The 11,441-nt window shown below is 50.1% G+C and overlaps 1 protein-coding gene across 1 annotated transcript in view; it reads right to left on the bottom strand.

Annotated features, from left to right (window-relative positions):
• Positions 1–11,441, bottom strand: part of CHUK (conserved helix-loop-helix ubiquitous kinase) — a 53,240-nt gene that overhangs the window by 5,364 nt on the left and 36,435 nt on the right. Inside the window, exons 12-17 of the mRNA XM_015419921.1 lie at positions 11,101–11,252; positions 9,211–9,272; positions 5,226–5,335; positions 3,727–3,776; positions 2,161–2,257; positions 345–492 (exon numbers count right to left, since the gene is read on the bottom strand). Of these exons, the coding sequence (XP_015275407.1) occupies positions 345–492; positions 2,161–2,257; positions 3,727–3,776; positions 5,226–5,335; positions 9,211–9,272; positions 11,101–11,252 (619 nt within the window). The remainder of the gene's footprint in view (positions 1–344; positions 493–2,160; positions 2,258–3,726; positions 3,777–5,225; positions 5,336–9,210; positions 9,273–11,100; positions 11,253–11,441) is intronic.

Below are 11,441 nucleotides of genomic sequence, written 5' to 3' on the forward strand. Positions count from 1 at the left end.
CTTTCCCTGCCACCTCACGGGCCTACAGTCGGGCTCTACAGCGTGTTCTCACTGCTTCGCCCCAAGTCCATCCCCAATTCCGCTCTAGAAATCTGAGCAACCCCACCCCCACCCCCCGAAGATCTCCCAGGCTAGGCTCTCCTTGCACCAGGGAGCCAGAGAGACACGAGGGCGCTGGGGGGAAATCCAACCCAGAGCTCCCCGAAGGAAGACCTCCGTCCCCAATCTCAGCCCGCTCACAGAGGGAGCAGCCGACAGGTCCAGATGAATCCCACCGGGCATGCTGGAAACCGACAGAAGGGCATGTTGCCATCGCCTCTGAACCGAGAGAAGGAACCACTTACGCAAGCGATTTTGAGCAAATGCCAGATCTCCCTCTGCCTCTTCCCTTGCATCTGCATCACGGAATTGTCGGCCTCCTTGATATTACTCAGAGCCACTTCGATCCTCGGCAGCAGGTCAATAATCTTCTGCTTACAGCCTAACAGTTTGCTGGGAGACAGAAAGAAAATTAAGCCACCCGGCCAGGCGCCCCCTTGCTCCCGTCGGGAAAGCGGAACCGAAACATGGGAGATTTCTGGAAGAGAGCGGCCAAGAGAGCGCTAGGCAGAGTGAGACAGTATGCGTTTTGGGAGCGCGAGGGTCCTGGTTCGGAGCGTTGGATGCAGAGTGTCGTGTCTGGGCCCAGAGCACCCAGAAGCCTGACAGGTGGTTAGGAAGTGCTTGTGCAGCAAATTGTTCTCTGGTGAGGCTGCAGTTCTCAGTGCAGAAAGAAAAGCCTTGTAGTCAATAGAAAGCTGATACCGGGATGGATTTCTAAATTGCAGGCTGTTAGTCACTTTAGATGACCGTTCTCAGCTGCTGCAAGTGAATCACGCCTGCCAGCCCTAAGCAACAGTTCTGATGACAAGCTGGCAGGTGGGGGTGATGACTTCTGTAGTCAAGAAAGCGAACGCTTAGGCAGAAAAACTCTCTTAAAGGAGACCAGTTTCTTGACACAGAGTTAGAAGGGATCCTAGAGGTCACCTACTCCAACCCCCTTGCTCAGTGCAGGATTTAGTCAACTACAGCACCCCACTCTGCTTAAAGGAGCACACGACTTTAAAAAAATGTTTTAAAAGGATTGAAACAAGCATTTACGGGATAAATTCTTGTGGGGCTGTGCCTTTAGGAAAGAAGGCAGAGACCCCAAAAGACCCACTGTAGCTACGGGCCTGGCCTTCACCCACCACAGCAAGGATGTGCTGCTGCACCTCTTATTTTGAACAGCACACACCAGGCCTTTCGTGAGATCTTTTCGCCACCCAAACCAGATCTCTCCTTTCCATCAGAGGAGGACAGGCGATCACAACCCCCCCCCCACACACACACACAGAGAGGGCCTTGAGAGTTTCAAAGTAGATTTACTACTTTTCAATGCTGCAGCCACCGGGTGACACCTAGGATTAATACAGTGGCGCATTTTACTAATCCAACGAGGCCTTCCCATGCACCAGAACCCCGGGGTTTTACAACCTCTTCAGCATCATTTAAGTTTGAATGTACAAGGCCCCTCACCCCACTTTAAAGACTGCCCGTGCTCCGCTGCTGGAGTATGCAGAATGATACAGACAGACAGCAGGAGTCATAAGAACATAAGAGATGCCAATGTTGGATCAGGCCAAAGGCCCATCCAGTCCAACACTCTGTCTCACACAGTGGCCAGAAATACCAGATGCCATCAGGAGGTCCACCCGTGGGGCCAGGACACTAGAAGCCCTCCCACTGTTGACCCCCCCCCAAGCACCAAGAAGACAGAGCATCCCTTGCCCCAGAGCCCCTATCTACACCTCATGGCTAATAGCCACTGATGGACCTCTGCTCCATATGCTTATCTAATTCCCTTTTGAAGCCGTCCATGCTTGTAGCCGCCACCACCTCCTGTGGCAGTGAGTTCCAAGTGTTAATCACTCTTTGGGTGAAGAAGTACTTCCTTTTATCCGTTCTAACCCGACCGCTCAGCAATTTCATGGAGTGCCCACGAGTTCTTGTATTGTGAGAAAGGGAGAAAAGTACCTCTTTCTCTACCTGCTCTTTCCCATGCATCATCTTATAAACCTCAATCACGTCGGGAGGTGGAACCGGAATTCGGATGGGCAGAAAGAAGACCGGGAGCTGTACCTGAGGTGTCTGTAGAGTTCCTTGAGCACCCAGTCCTGGCTCTGAACCGTATGCACGATGATCTTCACCATCTCCGTGCTGTCGCTGTAGGAGTGATCTGAAAGGAACACCCACCATGGGATCAGGACGGCGCTCCCCTTAAAAGACACTGGCAGTCCAAAGTGTCTTCGGGAAAAGAAACCAAACTGGCAGAAACTAAACGCTCCTTTGAAACGTTTTAACTCGACGACTAATAACGTTTGCTCTTTTCCCAGTCTCGTGAGGTGTCAAACCAGGGCTTTTTTTGTAGAAAAAAGCCCAGCAGGAACTCATTAGCATAATAGGCCACACCCAACAGCAGAAACTCATTAGCGTATTAGGCCACACCCCTGACAACACAGCTCATTAGCACATTAGGCCATACCCCCATGTTACCATAAGTTTGTTCTTCCAGCCACACCCACCTTTTGCTTCTTATTCTGTTTACCTTGTTTGTTGTCAAAACCCAGGGCCTTTTTTTGTAGCAGGAACTCCTTTGCATGTTAGGCCACACACCCCTAATGTAGCCAATCCTAATGAGTTCCTGCTGTTGGGTGTGGCCTATTATGCTATTGAGTTCCTGCTGGGCGTGGCCAACTCGGGAGCCAGCCGGAACTCCGTTCCTGTGCGTTCCTGCCCAAAAATAGCCCTGTGTCAAACCATGCTTCGCTTTGCTGCACATAGTTTGCCAGAGACGCTGGGGGGAGGGGAGTCCCTCAGGTGGGAGGAGTGAGTGCGGGGCTGGGGGGCTTGAGTGCTCTCTCTTAGACCTTTTCCTCAAAATGCGCCTCTCCCCGGTTCACAGGCAGACGTCCTTGAAGCTCTCAATGCCAGCTTATGTAGGAGATAATGGGACTGTATAGAGGCGAGGGAGCCTGGCTGCACGATGTGACGTGTGTGTGGGCCTTTGGAGCGGTCACAGTTTGAACTTTCTATATCTATGCCTGTGCCCGCCAAAATGCTTTAGAACTGACACAGCACTGTCCGTGCCTGGAACTTGTTCAACTCAATAAAGCTTTTCACTGCCAAAGACAGTGTGCTTGACCAGGGAGTCTGACATCGGGGCCTCGAGCCCGCCCTTCACAGCAGGGTGTTTTATGGACCATTCAAAATGCTCTCATGAAGGAATATAACAATGAAAGATTGAACTGGACTCCGGGTTGGGGGGGGGAATTCGAGATTAAAAAGCAGCACCGCAGCAGCCGTAAGGGTCCAAGAGGACGCAGACACAACACAGTTTTTTCCCACTAGGAAGGCCATTTCACTTAGGAGCCTCATGGCGAAATACGCAAGACCACCGGACCCTGGCTCAGTAGCAGAGTCCTGCTATTTCTACCTGCCTGCTAGAGCTAAGCCTTGCCAGTGATGCCGCTCACGAGGGCCACGGTCCACGTCCGCACTTGCCTGGCCAATTCTGTCCTTTGGAAACCTTCCCCTACAAACACCAACCACTTGCCTGGCCAATTCTGTCCTTTGGAAACCTTCCCCTACAAACACCAACTACGTCCCAGATCCCAAGAGAGTTCAGAGAGGAAGGTTGTCCCGTACCTGGGGCCCTGGGCTTTAATTGCTTGTAGAGTTCGATAGCTCTTTGTTCACTGGAAAGAGAGAAGATAATAAATGCAATCAGACTTTTTCTGCCAATTAACTTTGTTACAGGAGACAGAGCCAGTTTGGTGCAGTGGTTAAGTGCGCGGACTCTATTCTGGGAGAACCGGGTTTGATTTCCCCACTCCTCCACTTGCAGCTGCTGGATGACCTTGGGCAAGCCACAGTTCTGTCAGAGCTGTTCTCTCAAGGGCAGTCCTCTCAGAGGTCTCTCAGCCCCACCTGCCTCACAGGGTGTCTGTTGTGGGGAGGAGAAGGGAAAGGAATTTGTAAGCCGCTCTGATACTCCTTCAGGTAGTGAAGGGCAGGGTATAAATCCAATCTCTTCTTCTTCTCTTCATCCAGCACATCTAAATTGGATTTGGACGGGGGTGGGAACGGCAGATGTAGGCTGCCAGTTTGGCGTAGTTTTTAAGTGTGCGGACTCTAATCTGGGAGAACCGGGTTTGATTCCCCACTCCTCCACTTGCACCTGGCTGGATGACCTTGGGCAAGCCATAGTTCTGACAAGAGGTGTCCTTGAAAAAGAGCAGTTTCTGTCAGAGCTCTCTCAGCCCCACCCACCTTACAGGATGTCTGTTGTGGGGAGGGGAAGGGAAAGGAGTTTGTAAGCCGCTCTGAGACTCCCTTAAATAGTGAAGGGCGGGGTGTAAATCCAATCTCTTCTTCTTCTTCCATCTGCTATTTTCCCAGTAAGGACTGTAGGCGGCACGCTAGTTCCAAAACATATGGTTTGTTTCCCCCTTTGGGCCAAACTGATAGAGCAGGAGCGTTTAGCTATAAAAATATACCTCTTTTTGTTTTGCTGCTGGATTTTGTATTTGTTGTTTGCTGCCCCAGGAACCTAACAGGTATGGGATGACACGTTCAGTAAATGATCCTGCTTTCTCAGTGACGTTCAATGTCCCAGTTGCATATTTAGCATACTGGAAATGACGGCTTAGTGATTCCGAAGTCAGGATTCCAGATCCACATCCTTAAATTCTCAAACGATTGCCTAAGATCCCTAACGCGTCTGGCTTTTGAAAAATATCTTTCCTCTGAAGGGTCTGAGCCTTTCATGCAGGACTGTACAGCTTGCAGCAGACCAGGAAAAACACAGGAGCCTGCCTGATGCATGGCTCCATTTGCGAAATATGCAGCTGCGTGCAAGTTCTGCCACAGAGACCGCAGCAGCTGCAACAGTAATTTATGGAGGAGAATAACAGTGTGGAATGGAGGGCGGTTGCCCTTTCGACCCACGTGAGGAGACAGAGCGAAAGTGAGCGTGGAGGGCAGGGCACAGAATTCCCACTGAACATTCGCTTCAAAGTCCTGGTTTCAGCACTCAACAGACATGGAGACTTTGCTACTAAGAAGCAGCAACCCTGCATATCGATAAAAGGAAACCACTGATATATTAAATCTGTGACGCAGAAAAAAACGTGTCAGGTGCTTACAGATTCTCCATGATATCGCCCTGGCGTCGTGCATGGGGGCTCCGCTGCAATTCCACAATCTCCGTGTGCAGGGCCATGATCTGGTCGTCCAGGTAGCCGATATCTCCGGCCTGGAAAGGAGAGGGGAGGGAACTCTATGCATGCCAGACTACAGACAGAGGAAGAGTTCATCATCTCTGCACAATTATACCGATCAGATCAGCATTATTATTACTGTTCCTTTAAATACGCCTTATGAACTCAAAACACAACAATTCCACACAGATTTTTTTTTTAAAAAAACAGCATTAAATCTAACATAAGGTAGTGGAAAGTGTAGTGGTTAAGAGCCAGTATGGTGTAGCGCAGACTCTAATCTGGGAGAACCGGGTTTGATTCCCCACGCATCCACTTGCAGCTGCTGGATGACCTTAGGCAAGCCGTAGTTCTGTCAGGGCTGTTATCTCAAGGACAGTTCTGGAAAGAGCTCTCTCAGCCCCACCTACCTCCCAGGGTGTCTGTTGTGGGGAGGGGAAGGAAAAGGAGATTGTCAGCCGCTCTGAGACACCTCTGGGTAGTGAAGGGCGGGGGATAAATCTTCTCTTCTTCTTATGGCAAGACGCATTCAGAGGGTTTGCCACTGCTTTCCTCTGCACAGGGACCCTGGACTCCCTTGTCGGCCCCCCATCCCAGTTCTGACCCTGCCTATCTCCTGAGATCTGATAAGGTTGGCCTAGCCTGGGCCATCCACGTCAGGGCAAAATGGAACACACAGCTAATTCTAAAAGAGCCGAAAGACACACATTTAATGCTTTTTGTAAGTATGAAGGTTATGGCCAATGTTCCCTCTAAGCTATGGAGTCTTGTGAGCAAAAATTCTACTTGGTGAGCTACTGGCATTAAAGTTGTGAGCAGGTAATTTGGCTCCTGCATAAGTTAGTTTGCTCTGGAGCCAGCCTTCCTGAGCTAAGACACATATGTGTGAGCCGGAGGCTTAAAAACTGTGAGCTAGCTCACACTACCTCAGCTTAGAGGGAACGCTGGTTACGGCCGGTGTCAGCAACATCAGACACTTTCAGGCTTCACTTCTGGAGCGCCACAAAACTGGAGCTCCAGAAGAAAAGGTGCCTGTTCCTAAGCCCTGGTGATGGTTTCTGCGCCTGATACGGAAAGCGGAATACGGCACTGCAGAGAGGAAGCACGAGACGGGCAGGCCCCTGACCGCCACTCCTGTCTAGGTGTTCCAGCCGGAAACCGTTTTGTGTATTTGGTCGTCGTCTTGCATTTACGTGCCAGAGAAGGTCAAGGCTAGGACCACTAGGAAGGTCGATGGAAAGAACTGGAAGGAATCCCCACCGCCGCCGCCGCCCAGTGGCCTGTCACTCGTCCCGAGACCCCCTCTCTGAGGACCAGGCCAGGCGAGCCAGCAGGGCAGGGGGCAGCGAGTCAGACGGCCCCCTTCTCCCTCCTCTGCTCGTGGCTGGCACCTGCGGGAGAGAGAAGAGGGGACGAGTTTGGTGTAGTGGTTAAGTGTGCGGACTCTAATCTGGGAGAACTGGGTCTGATTCCCCACTCCTCCACTTGCACCTGCTGATGTGACCTTGGGTCAGTCACAAGCTCTGGCACAGCTGTCCTTGAAAAAGAGCAGTTTGTGTCAGAGTTCTCTCAGCCCCACCCACCTCACAGGGTGTCTGTTGTGGGGAGGGGAAGGGAAAGGAGTTTGTAAGCCGCTCTGAGACCAGCCCCGCAGCCTCCTGCTCCACGGTGCTGCTCGGTCAGCTTCTGCTAAAAACTCTGCCAGGGCAGTTCCCACCCACCCACGGGGTCTACAGGCTGGCTGGAGTCAAAGGGCCTTCCGGACATTCGGTCCTTCCGATGGTGGGAGAGCCTCGCACGGGGGGAGCCGGTTTCCCTCCCTGAGAACCGAGGCACGAGGGTGGGGTAGAGGGAGGGAGGGAGGGGCAGCACGCGGGAGGGGCTTCCCCAGAAGAAACGGGACACTTTTTTTGTGTGGTTAAAAAGGCCTGAAAGGGCTAGACTGATGAGAGCGGAAAGGCCCCCCTTCCTTGTGCTCTCGTCGGCACGACACGGGGCAGAACGGGGCAACTTCCTGGGCTCCTCAAGTGCCGTGCTCCTCAAGTGCCTGGGCTCCAGCCAACGCAACCCGCCTCTCCCCGTACAGCCGTTCTTCCCCTTGGCGCCTGGGCAATGCGGGCACGGGGAGCAGCGGCAGCCGCCCTGGCCTCTGCCGCGGGATTAGGACCGGACTGAGCCTCAGTCCTCTGCTAAAGTTCTGATCCTTGAATTTCCATAGCTTCCACGGCTGAATCCGTGGTTCTGTTTCCCAAGAGGCTTCGGGACACTGCCAAGGGCTGCGGCCTTCGGGTACGGACAACCCTTTAGGTGACTTCTGCCTCACGTGACCCTTGCCTTTTGGAATGTTGTTGTTGTTCAGTCGCACAGTCGAGTCCGACTCTCCGCGACCCCATGGACCAGATCCCGCCAGGCCCTCCTGTCTTCCGCCGTCCTCTGAAGTTGGCTCAATTTCATGTTCGTTGCATCTATGACACTGTCTAACCCTCTCATCCTTTGCCGTCCCAGTCTTCTTCTACCTCCAGTCTTTCCCAGCATCAGGGTCTTCTCCAGTGAGTGCTCCCTTCTCATTGGGTGGCCAAAGTATTTGAGCTTCAGTTTCATTATCTGGAATGTTTACACGCTATCAAATCCTAAACAGACAAAGAATCTGAACCCGGCTCCCTGGGACTCTGTGGAGTCCGCCTTCACTCTCTGAGTCAACCTAACTTAACTCTGACTTTCCTGACCCCGGAGACAGAAAGAAAGGGGCTGAGTTTTGTTGTACACATCAGAGGTACGTCAAATTATCACAGACTTGACTGACAGTCACGTTAGCTCCTCTGGTTGGAAAAGGGTCCTTCATGTCTGAATTTAGTTTTGTTCCTTATTGTTCTGGCCAGCCACCCTTCCGTTAGGGGTCTTGACAGAGCAACCAAGGATAGCCTTTATAGAACTTCAAGTGCACTCTTTATGAATTTGGATTGTGTTGAAATATTCTTTGTTGTATATAGAAATGCTACAAAAGTGTTCTCTGACTGAAGAGCGTGTGACGGAATAAACTGAGTCTCGGCTCAGAACAACTGTCTCTCTCCCTCTCTCGCGATGCGACTGGGAAGCCAGCTTCCCAGGGGAGGGCATGAAAAGGCCCCTGCAGGCCTCATTCCCCCCCAACAGCCTTCTCACCCTGCCTGTGTAAAAGTTCAGAAATATTGGAAACTTATACAGAGAATAATAGATGAAGTGGTAAAAGTAAAGCTTGAGTTGATGCCTGAGATATATTTATTAAATACAATGCCGGAAGCGCTTACCTTTAATGAAAAATATGTAATTTCATATATTATTACAGCTGCGAGAATATTATGGGCCAAATATTGGAAAGTAGGAAATACACCCAGAGTAGAAGAAATAAGATATAAACTGATGGGAGTAGCGGAAATGGAAAAGTTAAACTTGATATTACAGGTGGAAAATGAAGAGATATTTGTTGAAAGATGGATAGGGTTATATAAACGGTTAGAATGTGAAAGATGACTCAAAAAATATATGTACCTATATGAAATTGTACTAAAAATGTTTTTTAGAAAACTAATAAAAATAAATATTAAAAAAAAGGAAAAGAGTTCCCTACATCTTTCTCAGGCCCCATAAGAAGCAGGAAGACAGCCAGGCACACAAACGGGAGGTGGGAGCAAGTTCAGAGGCATTTCCTGTCCTTTCTTTATCAGTGTGAGAAGCTGCCTCATTTAAAAAAAAAAGAAAAAGAAAATCAATCTTCGGCTGTAACAAGTGCCCAGGGGGCAACAGGCCGGTGTTTGCATCAATATGCGTTTATTTCATTTGCTAAAACACTCCTTTCCCCCCACCCCACTCTTCTGTTTTACCCAAGATATCACCACCACCACCACCTTCACCTCCTCCTCCTCCTACACACCTGTTCACACTGCAAGGCCTTCTCCTCCATTTCTTTCCAGGCTTTCAGCATTTTTTCGGAGGCTTAAAGGAAGACATTTGGATTAACATAAGAGAAGATACTTGCGATGTGAGAGAAGGCGCCTATTTTAAAACCCTCGGAACGTGCAGTAGGGATGCCAGTGGACTTTGGAATCAGAGGTGCTCAGGAAACTGGGTCCCATCCAATGTTCCCTCTAAGCTGTGGAGTCTCGTGAGCAAACATTCTACGTTGTGGGCTACTGGCATTAAAGTGGTGAGCGAGCAATTTGGCTACTGCATAAATCAGTTTGCTCTGGAGCCCCATCCTTCCTGAGCTGAGACAAAAATGTGTGAGCTGGAGGCTAAAAAACTGTGAGCTAGCTCACACTAACTCAGCTTAGAGGGAACACTGGTCCCATCCCATTCCAAGCTAAGTTGAAACCATGCATTTTCTGGTGAAATGTAGATGAGAAGTCCTTTGACTGACATTTGGCCTTCTCCAAATTGTAAAACAATAATGTCGGGATTGAAAACCCAACACAGTTAATTTTAACGGTATTCATAAGAACATAAAAACATAAGAGAAGCCAATGCTGGATCAGGCCAATGGCCCATCCAGTTCAACACTCTGTATCACACAGTGGTCAAAAAGACCAGGTTGCCCTCAGGAGGTCCAGCAGTGGGGCCAGGACATTAGAAGCCCTCCCACTGTTGCCCCCCTCCAAGCACCAAGAATACAGAGCATCACTTGCCCTAGCCTGAGAGTTTCTGCTCATACCTTGTGGCTAAATAGCCACTGATGGACCTCTGCTCCATATGCTTATCTATTCCATTGGCTCAGATATGCAGCCTTCACATAATGGAGAAGGGTAGCTCAAGGAAACAGCCCAACAGCCAAATCAACTCAAGGAAACAGCAAACAGCCAAAAATCGATCGCTGCAATCCTTGCAATGGCTGTTAATGAACAAGCCCCGCCACAAGACTCCATAACTCAGCCACCATTGTTACAGTCCTAGAACAGCTCTGCAAGACTGTTTTTACTGTATTGTTTACATCATCTTCATCAATTCTGAATCGCCCCATCCCTGAGTACACAAAGCTCTGGGTGATTTACAGTAAATCAGCATACAAAAATACAGTTTAAAATCAGTGATCAATTAATCCCGAAGTTTCACAGTCTTCAGATGGCATCTATAATTTAATCTAAAACCTGCTCTGGGCAGCCATCAAGCAAAGCAGGTACCCCATAAAGGGCCTGGGGCATGACTTTGGCCCTGTAAACATGAAATGAATGCATTGTCTACCTTTGACATAACAGAATCAAGGTGACTGTCTGAGTTGACTCGGTTGTGGTACTATCAAGCGGACTGCCCCCCTCAAACTCTCTCTTCTTCTCCACGAACTCCATGCCAGAAGGGAATGCAGGCCAGATATGGGCCACATGTAATTTTTCCCACTCTTTAGGTGCACAAACAGAATCCCACACTTCCTTGGCGCTACACAATGTTCCCTCTGTGAAGTCCTGTGAGCAAAAATTCTACTTTGTGAGCTCCTGGCATTAAAGTTGTGAGCGAGCGATTTGGCTACCGCATAAATTAGTTTGCTCTGGAGCTATCCCTTCCTGAGCTAAGACAAAAATGGGTGAGCTGGAGGCTAAAAAACGGTGAGCTAGCTCACACCGACTCAGCTTAGAGGGAACACTGGTAGGGAGATACTTTGCAGGACTCTCACCTCCTAGTCACGGGTGGAAGGAATCCCCCGCGGTCACACGAAGGGAAGCAGCCACCGCAGCCACGCGGGAGACGAGGTGTTGGCGGCAGCCTCCCCTAAGAAGGTCCCAAAAGGTGACCCCAGATTTCAGGACACAAATCCCCCCCAAAAAACACTTACATATCCCGTAGGTCATCTGATCGCTGTATCTTTCCAAGTCAAGGTGGATGCTCTGCTGGAAGAACTTCAGCTTTGCCTTCAGTTGCTGGGATGCCGACACCATGTTGTTCTTCATTTTGGTCAAGTTGGCGTTGTACCTCAGGAGACTCAGCCTGAGCAAAGGAGACAAGCCCATGGGTGCGTGCCTGCAGGGTTTATTTCCAGCGTGCTTGCATGGGCCCTAAGAGATACGGGCAGAAATTTACGAATAGCTCCACCGCTTTTCTTTGCATTAGCTGACAGGTAATCAACATGGCCTTTCATATGACCGGACGGCTGAAATACAACTCCAAGGTATCTAC

The sequence above is a fragment of the Gekko japonicus genome, unplaced genomic scaffold, assembly GCF_001447785.1.
Source record: "Gekko japonicus isolate JY-2015 unplaced genomic scaffold, Gekko_japonicus_V1.1 scaffold3590, whole genome shotgun sequence".
Classification (NCBI taxonomy): domain Eukaryota; kingdom Metazoa; phylum Chordata; class Lepidosauria; order Squamata; family Gekkonidae; genus Gekko; species Gekko japonicus.